The sequence below is a fragment of the Podarcis gaigeae genome (genome assembly GCF_964106915.1).
Source record: "Podarcis gaigeae genome assembly, chromosome: 7".
NCBI classification, from domain to species: domain Eukaryota; kingdom Metazoa; phylum Chordata; class Lepidosauria; order Squamata; family Lacertidae; genus Podarcis; species Podarcis gaigeae.
In genome coordinates, this window is record NC_139683.1 from 14,248,050 (window position 1) to 14,266,653 (window position 18,604).

The window sequence follows — 18,604 nt, forward strand, 5'->3', positions numbered from 1 at the left end:
GCCGTTTACCTTCCTGCCGGAGTGGTACCTATTTATCTACTTGCACTTTGACGTGCTTTTGAACTGCTAGGTTGGCAGGAGGCCACCACCTACCCCTCCTCTTATTTGGGTATTCCATTAAAGGGATCCAGTGGTCATGGATGCTGTCTGATGCCCTGCTGGTGGTTAGGGCCATGGCACGACCCCCGGTGACATCAGGGGAAGCTTCCAGTTGTATTTGCATCAACAAGCTCCTCCCACTTGTTAACCCTCAAATGACTCCCCGCTGAGTAGGGTAGAGTCATATATAGATTGCTTGATCCAATGCCTAAGCCAATACCACTCACATGCTGTAACCAATAAAGTTGTGGCCTTATTTAACCCATTAACCTAAAATACTGTGTCCTTGTGTCTTATTTATCTCTACGCGGGTGGTGGGTCCTCGACTCACATAAGCATTTTTTTATTTAAAAAAACACCATTACAAGCACTAGACTATTAAACAGCATTGCATATAAATAAAGCAAACAACAACAAATTCATCAAAATGATTAATACAATTCAATAATGTCATAGTAATGTCATAGATGACCTCTGAGAAACAGCTCTGCGGTTTTGTGAATAATCTCCTGCTGTAACTGGGCCCCTGTGAGTGGATTTATGATACTAAGACCTTGTGGGAGATGTTGCCTTGTTGAATGAAAATGAAATAGCGTATTTTCTCTTTTGTGGTCCCAAATCCTTTCCCTAGTTACAGGCTCTGGTCACTTCTTAATGTTGAGAAGGAGAGTTGCTGTTGGTACTGCCTTTGAGTCCTAGTCATGATCATTCTGTTAAAATTCCTGCTCCGTGATTGCAGTCATGGGATTTTTGTCTATCACATGACGGTATATGTTTTGACTCCACAAAGTGGGAAGTGACAGAGACAGGGTGTTTGTGTTACTGGGCTCCGTGAAGTGGGACTATTGTCCTTCGTTCTTTTTCTCTTTGCTGTCTGATGCTAGAGAGAGAGGGAGCCATGTTGCAGTGCTCCATGTGTGTTTATATGTAAATAAAGTAGATTAGCCAAAATGCTGAGCTACAGAGGTCTGTTATGCATGGTGTGCAAACTCTGCAGATCGCTAAGTGTACTGATGTCTGTTGGCATCGGTCGCTGTGATGTTCGGGCAGAAGAAAGCTTTTGAAGCTCCCAAACAATCGAGCAGGAGGAAGAGAACATGCCAGTCAGGCATGTGTCTCTGCCAGGGTCCTACTTGAGTGTAGGCTGAGCTCATGACACATTCATTAATATGCAACGTAATATTAACAGAATATTACTTCAATCAATACGGAAGAAAATGTACTATCCCAGAGCTCCAGGGTGAAGCCAGCCAGCTACTGCAATGCTACCTACTTTTTGCTTCTCGTCTTTTGCAGGTGCTGAGGTAGGAGGGGAAGCAGGTTTCAGGGAAGGTGCTGGCAGAGGTGATGGAGCCAATGGCTCTGGCACAGCCAACACAGGCTCACCATGTTCCACGTCTATATAGACATGATCTCCTGAAGACTCTTCAGGCTGAGGCGACTGAAGTTGCACTGGAGCGGGTGAAGCTGGAAACCAGAAACACTTGTTATTGCGGTGGCTCACCTAGTGGGCTCTCTCAGCAAACTGTGGGCCTTCTCAAAGCTGCATTGTATTGAGAATTAGACTCTGCCACATCTACTAGAGAAAAATGGAGGATCACTCTATCAGTGGCTACCAGTTATAATGGATGTGTTCTGTCTCCTTGTCACAGAGGCAATATGCCTCTGAATGCTCAGGTAGGCTCATGGGCTCTCCAGAGGCTTCTGGTTGGCCACTGTGAGAAGCTGGATGAGATGGGTCTTTGGCCTGATCCAGCCATGCTCTTCTTCTGTCAAGATGTTTCAGCCCTGTCTGACAGGGCTGTTTGATGTTTTATTATGTTTTATATATGCTGTAAGCTGCCCAGAGTGGCTGGGGAAACCCAGCCAGATAGGTGGGGTTTAAAATAAAAATAAAAATAAAAATAAAAATAAAAATAAAAATAAAAATAAAAATAAAAATAAAAATAAAAATAAAAATAAAAATAAAAATATAAATATAAATATAAATATAAATATAAATAGTAATGTAATGTAATGTAATGTAATGTAATGTAATGTAATGTAATGTAATATCCCAAGGATTAAACCTGGGACTTTATGCCTGCATAGCAAGGGTTGTTTTAATGCTTTGTACGATTCAATAAATGTCAGTGATAATAAGTGTGAATTGCTGCTGAAGAATTGTGGGAGATATCAATGAAAGAAATCTCTTGGCTCACACACAGTGATAGTGGGGGGCTCTCCGTTTGTGGAATGCTCCACAAAATTCTGTTTGTAGAATAATAATAATAATAATAATAATAATAATAATAATAATAATAATACACCTTTAGGCGCCAGCCAAAAACATTCCTCTTTATCCAGGCCTTTGGCTGATTAACATTCTAAGGCCCATTTAAATGTGTTTGTGGGAGGAGGGAGTTTTGTTTTGTTTTGTGCTTGTTCTTACCATGTATTTTGTGTTTCCTTTTTGTATTTTTATTCTGTGAACCGCCTTGAGATCTTTGGATGAAGGGTAGTATACAAATTGAATAAATAAATGAATAAATAAATAAAATCAACATCCTATGGTGGACCATATCCAATTACTCATTATTGCCGGCTATATTGATCGCCTTTGGTCTATAACGTGATTTCCCCCCATCCCCCAGCAATAAACTAAGCTATAAAAACCATGCAGATATTTTCTATGTGAGCTTGCTCATATCCTCTTTAAGACTCATACAAATAGAAGCTCATTTACTCATATAAATATAAGCCCCTTGGACGCAAACGCTCAGCACTTCTTACCTTTGTCGATTTCCACAATTTCAGGCTCTTTTGCTGGTGAGGCAGGCAGTTCTTTAGGCTTATACAGAAACTGCTTCAGGCAATTGATGGTGTGGGTTCCAACCAAAGTGCTGCGTCCAAAGGCTCTCCAGTCAACTACACAGATGCTAAGAGGTGGGTGCAGCAGTTCGTTTTCAGGCAGTTCCTAGCAGAGGAGAAAGGACAAGATCCGATAATAATCAGTTCTTTGTCTTCTGGTGTGGTGGTTACCAGAATTTACTCGCTGGCCCATTGATAATTTTGTTTTAATCCTAGATGTAGCAGCTATCTAATGCAGAGAAATACAATATAATCCCCTTTGGCTTCACTAACTGTTGTTGTTTCGGTTTCCATAGAAATTTGGCCTCTTCAGGATCTTCCAAACTGATGAAACTTTGTCCGTGACTCAAGAAATTTCACCTACCTGTACATGTTTCTTTTAATATATTCTTCACACAGGACTCCCAATGATCTCTCATCTTCACCTGTTTAGCTTTAGCAAAGCTGTAATCTTAAATTTTTCTATTCTTGTCCCTGTTGCACCGAAGAACCACCATATTTTGCTCTTTACAAAAATCTAACGGTATAACTCTAATTGGATCTATTAATTCACAAGCCCCATTGAACAAAGGGCCCGTCACCTCTTGGTAACTCCCAAATGTCTGTAAGCAATTTACAATAAAAACAAATCCTTATAAAAAATCACCAGCATTTTAGTGCAGGTTGCTCATAATAAACACATTTTTGGAGGCCATTTTGACGAAAATGCCCCTTTTTGCAAGCAATCTGCCCTAGTATAATGTATTTTGGATGTTGCTTTCACTAATATACGCACAGCTTTTCTGTACACTTCCCCTAATACACACATTTTTGTGCATATTGTTCAGTTCGAGAACTCTATCATGAATCTTGGAGATGTGCAAACTTAAAAGGACAGCTGTGTTTTGGTTCTTCTATAGGTTTAAGAAATTTCGAATTAGGCAGTTTCTTATTGAAATGTAAACTTACATTTCTCATCCATCCCTAGTGAAATCCACTCTCGACTAGCAGTGTGTCAGGGGGCGGTGCTGTGTGTGGCAGTCAGCTCAGCGGGATCCCACCTTCGTCGCCAGTGAAATATACTCGGAGTCCAGAGTGGATTTCATGCTCTTTATTCAGCTCATAGTGGTGAGGAGGAATGAATGTTCCTCCAAAGTATCTGCTTTATATATATTATTTACACAATGGGCTGCACGTGATTGGCTAATTCTGGAATTCTCCCGTAGGCCAACCAGGTTGTGGATTCACTTCTATCTGGAGCTGGATTGGGTGGCTCCTGCAGACCAATCATACTGCTGCATTGTTCTAGGACCAATCAGACTGCTGCATTCTGAATCCTATTGTTCTAGGACCAATCAGACTGCTGCCTTTTGGATCCTATTCAACTCTGTACATAACACCTAGGTTGAATATATGAGACCCCCCACAGTTTATCCTTATAAGAACCCTCTGAAGCAGCTTTAAGTTTAGGGATGATTGTTGGTCTAAAGTCACCCTGTGAGCTGTGCTAAAATTGGAGCCACCATCTCCCCAGCCCCACTTCTGAAGAAAAGAAAAAATATTGGCATCTTCTTTTACTTCATCCTGGCTGGCTCTTAATTATCCCATGGGTTATTCCCAAACTTTACTCTGCTGCTTGTTTTTCGGGGGGCGGGAGAGAGGAAAGAGGGAGTCTGGCCAGCAGCAAGTTATGCGTACTTACCACTTCAAACCAGTCTGCCTGGACATTAAAATTTGGATTGTTTTTGTAGCTCTGGATGACACACGATTTCACCCCTTTGCTGGCACATTCAATGAGAACTTGTGGGCGATCCACAGAAAGGAGCTGAACCTTCTTCAGTTCACGGAGACCCCAGAAGAGAACCTTTCAACCGGAATAAGAAAAACACTTAGCGTGTGCGCAATTCATTTCCGTACATTATCTGAGTACTTGCAATTGCAGCAGTCCTGCAAGGTAGGCCAGGTTATCGCCCTCTGTATTTCAGATGTGGGCATAGAAGGGACGAGGCTCACAAATTGACCTTATACTGGTCTGATTCAGCTTAAGGCAGCTATCTGTGTTCTAAGTTCGCCTGTTCTGCATTGTTCTCTTCAGACGTTCACCCTGAACACACAGGAGCAAGACATGTGCTTCCAACATTTCCACATGCAGCAGCCTTCACCCTCCACTCCTGACCTTCCCATATTTATTGCAAAGGTCTGGATCAGGCAGGGCAGGGTTTAAGTGCATTCAGCTGCACCACCAAGCTGTCCTAATCTAAGGTTACCAGATTTTTTTCAATGAATCTGGGGACACTTTTCAACTTCAATGGATTTTGTATGGGGACTGATTTGTACATCTGGGAACTGGCCCTGGGAAACGGGGACGTATGGTAACCTTACTTTGATAGTCAGCATGAAGCCTCCCTTCACAGCTTAGTTGCTGGGGCCCGGAAGCTGCATCTTAGAGCCCCTGCACCACCATCATATGGGGACTTCTGAGCAGCTCCTGAAGCCAGCCAGAGCCAACTGCTCCGGGCTGCTGAGACTGCCGCTGCTGCGTTTCCCAGGGACACCAGATGAAATCCGGGGACACTCAAGTGTGGAATTTGTCCAGGGACTTATTCGCAAATCTAGGGACTGTCCCCAGGAAACGGGGACGTCTGGTAACCCTATCCTATCCACAGGGAAATTTCTGATTACATTCATGCCTTCCCACAGTGCAAAAAGGTAATGTGGGGTGGAGCGGTCATGCCCAGTGTCAGGAGAGAGCCAGCAGTAAATCACACGAACTAAGTGGAATTAACTCTTTATTGGAAAGCAAAGAAACCAGGATCAGCAAAGGAGTGTCAGGCCTAATGAGCACAGCAGCTCTTCTTCAGTCGGTCTTGTCCCTGTGAAGAAGTTGCAGAAGCTGGAGGTCCTCACCTCCCCACAGCTGCTTAAGTGCTTCAGGGTTCTCCCCAAGCAATCTGAGACGGCGCCGGCATGCCTGCCTTTGCTCCTCCCGCTGCGTTCCTCTTCTGGGAGACGGGGGGAAGAGCTTATTGCAACAGGAGGGGGAGACATCTCTGTCTCTTCACCAGCCTGACCCATCTCTGCCTCTTGGCCTCTTTCTCCCCTGCTTCAGCTTCAGCTTCTGCCTCTGATTCTGGACTGCTCTCTGCCACAAACTCTCCCAGCTCACTAAGCCCTGTTACCTCTTCATCTTCTGACACCTCCACCTCCTCCTCCTCCTCCTAGTCTTCTGACCACTCATTGTCATCCCACCACCAATTGCTGGGCTCTGAGCCTCCTTCCTTTGGAGGTTCCCCAGTTGGTTCACCATTCTTCTGCATCCAATCAGTCCCAGCAGGTATGGGCTTGGAGTATATGCCTCAGGCCCCCACACTTTTTGCCCTTGACTGTTCTGGCTAAATGCCTGAAAAGTGCTCTTCCCCTGACCATTAGGTCCGGTCATGGCCGACTCTGGGGTTGCAGTGCTCATCTCGCTTTATTGGCCGAGGGAGCTGGCGTACAGCTTCCGGGTCATGTGCCCAGCATGACTAAGCCGCTTCTGGCGAACCAGAGCAGCGCACGGAAACGCCGTTTACCTTCCCGCCGGAGCGGTACCTATTTATCTACTTGCACTTTTTGGCGTGCTTTCGAACTGCTAGGTTGGCAGGAGCAGGGTCCGAGCAACGGGAGCTCACCCCATCGCAGGGATTCGAACCGCCAACCTTCTGATCGGCAAGCCCTAGGCTCTGTGGTTTAACCCACAGCGCCACCTGCGTCCCTTCCCTGCCCCTTAAATAGTGACAAATAGCACCTCGAGATGATTCTTTAAAAACTGATTTAGAAACTGGGGGCGAGGGAAAAGAGAGAAAGAGAATAATGAATTGTTTTCAAAGATTTATGCCCAGCAAGTTTCCATCTCTTCTGGATAAGAATCTTGCTTGGCAACTGCAAATAATTGGAATCTGTAAGGTTGCGTGTTATGTATCTGGAAGAAAGTATTTAACCCCTGTTGCCACACATGGAAATATATAGAGAGGAGCCATCGCTCAGTGGGAGAGCACCTGCTTTGCATGCAAAAGGTCCTGGGTACAAAGCCCTGAGTCTCTAGGTAGGGCTGGGAACATCCCCAGTGTGAAACCTTGGGGAGCTACTGGACTGAATGGACCAATGGTTTGACTTGGTAGAATAGAATAGAATAGAATAGAATAGAATAGAATAGAATAGAATAGAATAATAGAATTTATTATTTATACCCCGCCCATCTGGCTGGGTCTCCCCAGCCACTCTGGGCGGCTTCCAACTGAGTATTAAAATACAGTGGTCTGTTAAACATTAAAAGCTTCCCTAAACAGGGCTGCCTTCAGATGTCTTCTAAAAGTCTAGTAGTTGCTGTTCTCTTTGACATCTGGTGGAAGGGCGTTCCACAGGGCGGGTGCCACTACCAAGAAGGCCCTCTGCCTGATTCCCTATAACAGTGAGGGAACCGCCAGAAGGCCCTCAGCACTGGACCTCAGTGTCCAGGCAGAACGATGGGGGTGAAGATGCTCCTTCAGGTATCCTGGACCGAGACTATTTAGGGCTTTAAAGGTCAGCACCAACACTTTGAATTGTGCTCAGAAACGTACTGGAAGCCAATGTAGATCTTTCAAGACTGGTGTTATGTGGTCTCGGCCACTGCCCCCAGTCACCAATCTAGCTGCCGCATTCTGGATTAGCTGTAATTTCTGGGTCACCTTCAAAGGTAGCCCCACGTAGAGCGCATTGCAGTAGTCCAAGCGGGAGATAACCAGAGCATGCACCACTCTGATGAGACAGTCCATGGGCAGATAGGGTCTCAGCCTGAGTATCAGATGGAGCTGGTAAACAGTTGCCCTGGACACCGAATTGACCTGCACCTCCATGGACAGCTGTGAGTCCAAAATGAATCCCAGGCTGCACACCTGGTCCTTCAGGGGGCACAGTTACCCCATTCAGGACCAGGGAGTCTCCACACCTGCCTGCCTCCTGTCTCCCAAAAACAGTACTTCTGTCTTTTCAGGATTCAACCTCAATCTGTTAGCCACCATCCATCCTCCAACCATCCTCCAATAATGTCTGGAAGTGACCCAAGTTGGCCTTGATTTGGAAAGACTTGGGTTCAAAGCCTTATTTATCAATGAAGCTCATTTGCAAGATTGGGTATGGGGGTTAGGGTAAGCCACTATCTAGTCTCAACCATTCCTAATTCTTGGGAGTATTTTGAGAACCAACTGCAGGTATACCCATGTTCTAGCAACCTGAAGGAAGAAGTGTGATTTACAAACAAGATACACAGTGAATATCAATGAGGTGTCTTACGCTCCTTTACCAAAAGTGGGTACAGCAGATGCACATCATTTTAGCAGTCAAAATTAAAAATTTTTAAAAAAATACTCCAGTTGCACCTTAGAGACCAACTAAGCTTGTTCTAGGTATAAGCCAGGGGTCAGCAACCTTTTTCAGCTGTGAGCTGGTCCACCGTCCCTCAGACCTTGTGGTGGGCCGGACTATATTTTGAAGGGGGGGAAATGAACGAATTCCTATGCCCCACAAATACCGTAACCCAGAGATGCATTTTAAATAAAAGGGCACATTCTACTCATTTCAAAACATGCTGATTCCCAGACCTTCCATGGGCCAGATTGAGAAGGCGATTGGGCCGCATCTGGCCCCTGGGCCTTTAGGTTGCCTACCCCTGGTATAAGCTTTCGTGTGCATGCACACTTCTTCAGATACACTGAAACAGAAGTCACCAGATCCTTATAAACAGTGGGAGGGTGGGGTGCGGTTTTTCTCAGGAGGGTAGTAGGAGATGGGTGATCGACTCAATGGGTATGATAAACCTGTTGACAACCGTTAACAACTGCAATTAGTCCAACAGGAAAAAGCAAGGGATAGTATGCAGCTGACCAAAAATAGCATGAGCATGTGTAATGAGACGAGAATCCAATATATCTATTCAGACCAGGTCTCTCCAAAATGATCTGGAATCATTTTAGCAGCGTGCCTGCTGTAATGGCATACTCACCATGCTGCATTTTGAGTGACTTTCTCTCCTTGGTAGAGCTTAAAGGGAAATGTTTCTAGTTTGCAGGGTAGTAATTGGCGAACTCTTACATCACTCAAGAAGCCATATGTTGTACCCTCCTTGAAGCAAGGCTGTGCAGACTGCTGGTTGGTGGCCTTTGTGACATTTGCGAAGCTGCATTTCTGCTCCTTATTCCCTTCTTGGAACAGTTTTTAACCCCCCCCCGCCAGCATTGAAGCAGTGAAACATGCAGGCGAATGCCTGACAACAAAGTAGAAAGTTTGACTGAAGCATTGGAGCAGAGATGACAGTCATAGATCAGGAAGCTATAGAAATGTGAAGGTGTGGCCTGGGGCTGATAAGAAATGAGACACATCATTTTGTGTTAGCTCACCTCTACTCTGTATTTACTCAAGACAGGTCTGATGTTGGCTGGGACTGGGTAGATCATACTGGCATCTGCAGGATCCACAGGTGGGAGGTTTTCAGGGCCGGAATCGGAGATCTGCAAAATGAAGCCACCTCAATGTTTTACTATTTAGATATGCTGCTTTTAAGGAAAAGTAAGAACCTACAAAGATTCCCCAGCAATTTTCACTGCAAGCCAAAAAGAGAGAGGTAAAGGTCAAGGACCCCTGGACAGTTAAGTCCAGTCAAAGGCGACTATGGGGTTGTAGCGATCATCTTGCTTTCAGGCCGAGGGAGCCAGCGTTTGTCCACAGACAGCTTTCCGAGTCATGTGGCCAGCAGGACTAAACCGCTACTGGCACATGGAAATGCTGTTTACCCTCCTACCACAGCAGTACCTATTTATCTACTTGCACTGGCATGCTTTTGAACTGCTAGGTTGGCAGAAGCTGGGACAGAGCAATGGGAGCTCACTCCGTCGCGGGGATTTGAACCGCTGACCTTCCAATCAGCAAGTCCAAGAGGCTCAGTGGGTGTAGACCACAGTTCCACCCCATTGCACAAGTGCCACCCCATTGCACAGTGGCCACAGATGGTTTATGAGAATCTGTGGCCATTTTTCCAGGTATACTAATAGGAGCAGGTGTTGGATGCTCCTAGAATATGCAGTAGAGAAGATGTGCCAGCTAAAAGATTATTACTAGTATTATGTCTGAAACCCTGGAGAGCGGTTGTCGTTCAGTGGAGACAATACTGAGCTACATGAAACAACGTTCTGAGTTGGTAGAGGACAGCTTCCTATGTTCCTAATTCTCAGCAGCATACATTGTTTGACATAGTCATATTCTTCACAGCAGTCACAACAATGTTGCTGAAATTCACACCTACGGTTCTTAAGGCTAATTTGGAGTCGTTTGCTGTGTTTGGCTTATTCCAAACATCTCCTCCCATCTGCTGAACAGTAAAGATTCCTGGTTCTTTTGGGCTTTCCACTCGCATTTATGGTAGCTAAAATTAGAAACACGCTTTGGAAGTGCGACAAAACGGAAAGGCTTTAGAGAGCCGTTTTGCTGTACACAAAGCCATTCATTGCATATAAGAAGATCCCCGGAAAGCTCTTCTGTGTTATTGAATTACCCAAATCAAGTGGTTGGAGCCAATAACTGAGAAAGGGGAATTAATTCATTGGCTGACACAATGGTTTCAAAGTAGTTTGCATTGCTCAGCCCACCAGCATCAAATCCAAATTTCTCTACAGAATTTCGGATGTAACCACCTGAGAGCCAGCTAATTCTGATTTGACCCCATCCTCCTCCATACTGAGTCCTTTGATAGTGACACTGAGACTAAGGAGAAGGAGGCTGACAGCCAGTACCATAGCTGTCAATTTTTCCCTTTTCTTGCGAGGAATCATATTCGGAATAAGGGAATTTCCCTTAAAAAAAGTTGACAGCTATGGCCAGCACCAACTCCTGGACAAAATGTAAGTAATATGGCAGGCAGCTGGGGACTGAATAAGGGAACATGAAGGATGATTGGGAACACCCCATTCATTCTAATGGACCAGCCCCAACTGTGTACTTATTGTTAGCATCCATCTTAAATGCACAATGGAGTGTGCCTCAGGGGGTGAAGCCAAACCACTGGGTTATCAGCACACTGAATGAGGCCCTGGGTGACCCGACAAGACTCCCCTCTCAGCTTCGCAGGTGTGGTTCAAAGGAAAGCATAGTAGTAGTAGTAGTAGTAGTAGTAGTAGTAGTAGTAATAATAATAATAATAATAATAATAATAATAATAATAATAATTTCTTATTATTTATACCCCACCCATCTGGCTCGGTTTCCCCAGTCACTCTAGGCAGCTTCCAACAAAATATTAAAAATAAAATGAAACATCAAATATAAAAAACTTCCCTAAACAGGGCTGCCTTCAGATGTCTTCTAAAAGTCTGGTAGTTGTTGTTCTCTTTGACATCTGGTGGGAGGGTGTTCCACAGGGCGGGTGCCACTACTGAGAGGGTCCTCTGCCTGGTTCCCTGTAACTTGGCTTCTTGCAGTGAGGGAACCGCCAGAAGGCCTTCGGTGCTGGACCTCAGTGTCTGGGCTGAACAATGGGGGTGGAGACGCTCCTTCAGGTATACTAGGCCAAGGCCGTTTAGGTCACCAGGTTGGCTGCAGAGTTGCTGAAAGGAGGCGTACAAGACGCCATCCAACTGCTTTAGGGACCCCACTCTGGATTTGTGAGGGTTTACTCCTTAGCCTGTTCTTCTCCTGAAGATACCCTGCAAGGCAAGAGAGTTCTCCTTCTCCTCGATGGGCTACCTTCCCAGGTTGACAGCTCCATCTGCCCCTCACTTCCCTCTACAGCAAAAACCACTTTCTTGACCATTGGACTCACTATTGGTCTTGTCTGCTCAACCTGCAAGAACTTGTCTTTGCGCTGGGGTTTTGAGACCCATCAGCTACCCTCACCTGGTTTAGCTGGCCAATCAAAGTTGTTCCTGGAGTCTGGCTGCTGTCACATGCTGACAGTATCTAGGAGCCACAGGTGAGAGCTGAGTGCAGGAGTGAGGACCAAAAGTGGACAAACTACCCCAGAAAGAGCACGGCATGTCCCCCACCAGAGGTCCTACTCCTTTACTAACACCCCATACATGCATCCTGGTCCACTGTGATTGTCTCACATTAAATTTTCGTTTTCTGAGGGAGCAGCCTGATTCAGACAGTCATTACCAATACAGGTCCATTATGAGGCAATAGAGTTTTTCACAAGGTAATCACATCCATCCATTGGCAGAATCATAATATAATTACTGCCGCTCACAAATGAAAGGTTATTCCAAGTTCTTCACAGCGATGAAGCTAAATTATTTCTCTTGGAAAGGTCAAGGCACGGAGGGGCAATCTTGGGGGACCTATAAAGTTTGCAGCTTTTGTTTCTATCAAATGAGTGCCACCTTTTTTTTATGGACTCAGATCAACCAAAGGGGAGTGTTTATGCTGAAGAAGAGAAGTTGCATTTAATGCCTTGCCAAAGCACAGAAAAGCCTTGTCTAAATATACTGGTGAGCTGCGGAAATATGGAGAGCAGTGAGAGTTATAAGATGATTTCCTGTCCTCTATATATAGAACAGTTTGCTCTGAGCAGAATTCTAAAGCAGTTGTAGGTAAAACAGAGGAAAAGGCCTTCCTGACTTTTGCAAACTGATAAAGCTGATTTTTGCAAACTGATTTTTGCAAACTGATAAATAACTCAGCAGGGACAGGTAAATCAGTCTGTCTCCAGTCCCTGACACTTTAATATGCATTAATCCATAAATCTGTTCAATCCCATTTTCACATTAATCTTCATTTGTGCAAAAAATGCTTTTAAATGCATATTTAAATATGCATCTACGTATTGTCACCCTGGCAATGCATTTTTAAATGTAATTTGATACCTTTTTTTTTTAAGTTGAGAACTACATCAGAACTAGGGTTGGAAGAGAGTTTATTCCGTCTGCATTTTAAAGTGAAATGACCTAACTTGCTGGTCCCAGATTTATATATGGATTGGAATGCTGGTGCCAATCAGATTATGCACGTCTTCAAATTTTGAAATACTTCTAAAATTGTGTCTACAAATGCATCAAAAACATTAAAAATCACATATTTTAGAAGAACGCATGCATAATACATGCTTTAGGTGGAAGTGTGTACAATTAAAGTGTGATTAAAACGAAATAATCACAAAAATATGAGACACCATATTTTCTTCTGCTGAGGTAGCAAAATGTCTTGGGCCAGCCTAGCATCAGCCCCAGCCTTTATGACCAATAACCAGGGAAGATGGGAACTGTAGTCCCCAGTCTCTGGATTGCAACACATTATATAGCCTGGTTTTACGAAAACAGAAGATCTCGTGGTTGGGAAGGATTCCAGTTCCTGAAGGAGTCCTCCCCACCAGTCAGTTTTCTCATGAGCAAGCAATCCTCTCTATTACTTCAGGTGGTAGCTGAGTTTTTGCACTTATTAGCCTGGTTCACACAATTTGCTAACCCTTGGTCATCATTCACATTAACAATAGTTAAGAAACCATAGGTAAAGCGAAAGCATCTTAAACCCTGGCCTATTACGCAACAGAATAGTTAAAAGCGCCAGTGAGCGCAAGTGAGCCTTGAGAGTGGCTAGAATATTTCACTGTTCTTCTGTAGCTTTTGGGTGGCTCCTTAGTTCACATGCAATGCTAAGCTTTGGTTCAGAGTCACTAAATAGGATAAACCAACCACAAACCTTGGTCCACGTGCAAATTTTAACCACAGTTAGTAAATCATAGTTAGGCTGCTGAGCTGGGTTCACACTCAACACTAAACCATGGTTTATTGAACCATGGCTAACAAATCGTGGTTTAGCATTATGTGTGAACCATGCATACATACACAAAGCAGCAGCAGTAGAATACTTTGAAAGGGTGAGGAGACACGGGAAGGGATAGCTTTCATCTCTTTGTCCCAGCAAAAAGAAAAATCACATACACACACACAAACAACAGCAACCCTGTGTTGCAAATGCACCATACTGTGTATTATCCTGCCCTGGTTGTTTTCAGACATTCACCAATAAAAAAAAAACATGGATAAGAATATTCGTTGAAGCTCACCTGCAGCAATTCAAATGCAGCAAGGAGGTCCCCTCCAGAAATATTTCCAAAGTACACAGGGTGGTAACTAAGTTTAGGCGGCTCATATTTCTGACCAGCCAATGTTGTCACAGGAGCAGCAACGGTAGAACCAATATATTCTGATTTACCCTAGACGTTTTTAAAAAAGAAAGACTTAGCAGAACGTCATTTATCTTCACATTGTGCCTGTCATACAAAACCACCCCTACAACCAGAGTTTGGGATATGCAGAAAATCACGTCCACACCATGTATGCAAAGCACATTCAATGCGCGTGGTGTCACCCAAAGAATCATGGAAACTGAAGTTTACCCCTCGCAGTTTCCATCACCCTTCACAAACTACAGCTCCCAGGATTCATTGGGATATAGCCATGTTCTGTAAAAATGCTTTAAATGCTTGGTGTGTCTTTAGGCCCTTCACAGTCTAGGACCCTCGTACCTATGGGACCGCCTCTCCCGGTATGCCCCACGGAGGACCTTAAGGTCCATAAATAGCAGCACCCTAGAAGTCCCAGGCCCTAAGGAAGTCAGATTATCCTCAACCAGAGCCACGGCCTTTTCAACACTGGCTCCGGCCTGGTGGAACGCTCTGCCTCATGAGACCAGGGCCCTGCAGGATCTGATTTATTTCCGCAGGGCCTGTAAGACACAGTTGTTCCACCTGGCCTTTGGCTTGGAGCCAATTTGATTCCCTCCCTCTCTTTCTTTTCCTTTCTCCTCCTGTGATGAAGCTGCATTTTAATATTTTAATGTTGTATTTTAATCTTGTTTTTAAGTTGTATTCCTTCAACTTGTTTTTATTATTCCTTGTTAGCCGCCCTAAGCCCGGCCTTCGCTGGGGAGGGCAAGGTATAAATAAAAATTATTATTGTTATTAGTAGTATTAGTAGTGACCCAGCAGCCAGCAGATATCATGCTACAAGCTGTGCTCTGTTTTGTGATGCTGGGCCTCAGCCTTAGAGAGCTGACCACGAAGAAAGTACGAATGGGGACCTTTAAAAAACAACAAACCTGTCATGGGGTACCATACCCTGGGGGCAATCCACCAGGGCCCATATACCAGAGCCGAAAGATGATGAGGGCACTCCTTTTTGCTCTGACATGTTCTTCTCCCTCCCACTCCCTTTTCAGAAGGCTGCCATGGCAAAGACAGGTCACTCTGTCGCTCAGAATTGTCAGCTGAGGGTTGCAGAAAGCTCCCCACCCCATTTTTCCATCCATTTCAGCTTTCCCCCTTCTTCCTCTGAGTTGCCACATGAAATTCAGCTGAAAGCAACAGGCTCCCCACCTCTGCTCTAGATCAGGCTTCCTCAACCTCGTCCCTCCAGATGTTTTTGGCCTACAACTCCCACGATCCCTAGCTAGCAGGACCAGTGATCAGGGATGATGGGAACTGTAGTCTCAAAACACCTGGAGGGCCGAGGTTGAGGAAGCCTGCTAGACTTGAGTGGTCTAACACATGGTCTAGGGGCAGCATGCAGTCCTCAGTGCCTTTTTAGGTGGCGCTGGGCAACATTTGATACCTTCCTCGCCCTCTGCAGCCCTCCCAGATTTGCTCCTGTTACCCCAGAAAAGGAGATCAGGGTTTCTGAAATCAAAAGTTGGCAACCTTTGTAATATAAGAGGGCACTGTTTCTTTTCTTAGCCCTTTCTGCATGTTGGGCGGAAGTGGCATAAATTACATAACACAAACACAGAGCTATGCATAATTTCCGTTGGGAGGAAGGGCAAGATGTAAACTGAATAAATGATAAATTATAATTTGTCCAGGCATCCAACGCAACACTGCACTCTATTAAAAAAGGACAGTTCGTTCAAACCTTTGAACGATCAACATCATTTGCTATGTAAGCAAATGTAATACAGGGGCTCTGGGCTGGATTTAACTAAATATGTGCGCTTGTGGGAGCCAGCTCAGTGGATCCCACTGGTGCAACAGGGATTGCCCCTCTTCTCTGCCCCCAACTCCCCAATCAGTTTTGGGGGTGGGTAATCAGGAGACCACCACCTCCTAACACTAGGCAAGCAGAAATCTGGTCCACTTCCTGGTGGGGCCGGGTTGCGGTCTGGCCACCTAGCCACTCCCCTCAGCGTCACACTGGGGGAGACCCTGGCCACATCAGGTTGCCAGGCGGCCAATCAGGTCACTTGGGGGCATGGCCAGGGACGATTTAAGCCATGGCGCAATTCTGAGGCTTCCTCTTTCAGCCTCACACCGCGGATCTCCTGCCTTCCCACCCTTTCTTCAGGTTGTGTCATTGGCCTTGCTATGGACTTCGCTTGGTTGCCATCGAGGGGCCTGGTAGGACTTTTTCTACTTGGCAAATTGGCACCAGCCACTTGGTTTTCACCTACCTCGTAGGAATCGTCACAACTTTGTAAGGTTTGGCGGTTAGGCACTGGAATTGTGATGTGTGGGGGAGGGGAGGTGCGGCCATCACCTGCCCCTCCATACGTAAGGGTATTCCGTTAAAGGAATCTGGGGGTGTGGATCTCTCCTGAAGCCGGGGGAAGGGCTAGGGCCATGCCACGACCCCAGCAGGAACCCGGGGGATGATCGAGTCGATCCGCATTGGCGGGGCTCCCCCTACTGGTGGCTTAACCTTACCAGACTTCCTGCAAGGCGGGCAGAAGTCAGACATAGTCTATTGATGCCAATGCCTAAGCCAATACCGCTCACATTCTGTAACCAATAAAGTTGTGGCCTAAAATTCTGTGTCCTTGTCTCTTTATTCTCCTGGGGGTGGCTTGGGGGCCTTGAAACGCAAATGCTTGCACTAATTCAGCATCTCCTTAGCAATACTCTGAATTCCACCCATATTGAGGTTGAAACAAACAAACAAAAAAGGTGAAGAAAATCATATTTACCACTGCATCATCATCATAGAGCTCTACGACGATCACTGGGGGGAATTCAGCAATTTCTTTTCCATCCCCATGAAGCACAACATTATTAAACAGCAGCATTTGATTCCAAGTTGGAGACAAAGTTTGTTGTATGATCTAATGGTGGGGGGAAAGTAGTGCATTAGAATAGACAAGACTCTGCCCTTTAGATGAGCTGTCTTGGGACATTCTATTTGCGCTATGGAATAATATGCATATTTACACACAGATTATTTATATATATATTCATAATTCGTTTGGCTATATTTTGAGCAATTGATTTAATTTCATTTATGAATCACTTGCCATGAAACTCTCCAAAATGATTCAACAATAAAAATAGATGCCAACTACAGGAGGCATTGCTTCAGCACCAGGGACAGCTCCAAGCAAGCAACTTGCTCTGGCAGTGGTTGGGAGCAGATATCACCACCACAGAGTGCTATGGAGATGTCCACACACCCACACCCCGGTGTGCTTCACAGCTCTTTCTCCCCCTGCAGCTGTTCACATCAGCACAGCTTCATTAGTGTCAGATCCATTTCTCTTTGTGTGCGCACACCAGGGGGTGTCGACACGACAGGGATGTCGTTACACCCTGGCTAGAGATGAATTTGGAATGGATTAAGGACTCCAATCAGCGTGAAACTGGTTTGAAATTCACGGCATGTACTGCCTTGAAGGAAAATATTATGAAAATGGTATACCGGTGGTACATGACCCCAGTCAAGTTAGCCAAGATATATCATCTGTCTGACAACAAATGTTGGAAATGTGGAGAGGCGGAAGGGACATTCTTTCATCTCTGGTGGACCTGCCCGAAAGTGAAGGCCTTCTGGGAAATGATCCATAATGAACTAAAAAAGGTATTGAGATTTACCTTACCTAAAAAACCAGAGGCCTTCCTTCTGGGCATGGTGGACCAGAGAGTGCTTAAGAAGGACAGAACCTTTTTTATGTATGCTACCACAGCAGCAAGGATCCTGATTGCAAAATACTGGAAGACACAAGATTTACCCACGCTGGAGGAATGGCAATCGCAGTTGATGGACTATATGGAACTGGCTGAAATGACTGGCAGAATCTGAGACGCGGGAGCAGAAACAACTGAGGAGGATTGGGAAAAGTTTAAGGACTATTTGAAAAAACACTATAAGTTGTATGAATGTTAAAAAAAAAAAATGCACCTTTCAGGAAATTCTAGCTTCAGCAAATGTAAGTTATTGGAATGAAAACTAAGACACAAGAATTCAGAGGTGAAATGGTGAGATAACTTTATTGTGTTTAGTATAAGGCATATAGGAATTGAGCGACAGTAAAGTTGAAGGTAGGGAACATGATGAAATGGAAGTTGCAATAAGTTTTGAAATAAGTTAACAAATTGCTGATGCTTTATAAGACAGAGAACGCAGGGTTCGGAGGATGTGGGGAAGTCCTATAGGTTAGATGGAAAAAGAATATGGAAATTTGTTATTTATATCTCTCTTTCTTATAACCACTCTTTATTCTTTTTTCTGTATTTCTGTACTTTTAAAAAAGCAATAAAAAAATGTTTAAAAAAAAAAAGCGTGAAACTGGTTTGAGAAACAACGGATCAAACTGCAGTATTTCATAACAATGTACGTGATACGTAAGTATTTTGGTTAGTGCTCTGTGAACATGGATCAAAAGCCTGGCACTGTAAATGAGTGAACAA

The 18,604-nt window shown here is 44.7% G+C and overlaps 1 protein-coding gene across 2 annotated transcripts in view; it reads right to left on the bottom strand.

Annotated features, from left to right (window-relative positions):
* FER1L6 (fer-1 like family member 6) overlaps positions 1–18,604 on the bottom strand; it is a 122,028-nt gene that overhangs the window by 35,854 nt on the left and 67,570 nt on the right. For both annotated transcript variants that reach the window (XM_083748950.1, XM_083748949.1), the window contains exons 21-26: positions 16,891–17,025; positions 14,000–14,149; positions 9,345–9,455; positions 4,631–4,792; positions 2,872–3,055; positions 1,373–1,566 (exon numbers count right to left, since the gene is read on the bottom strand). In XM_083748950.1, coding sequence (XP_083605076.1) covers positions 1,373–1,566; positions 2,872–3,055; positions 4,631–4,792; positions 9,345–9,455; positions 14,000–14,149; positions 16,891–17,025 — 936 coding nt within the window. The remainder of the gene's footprint in view (positions 1–1,372; positions 1,567–2,871; positions 3,056–4,630; positions 4,793–9,344; positions 9,456–13,999; positions 14,150–16,890; positions 17,026–18,604) is intronic.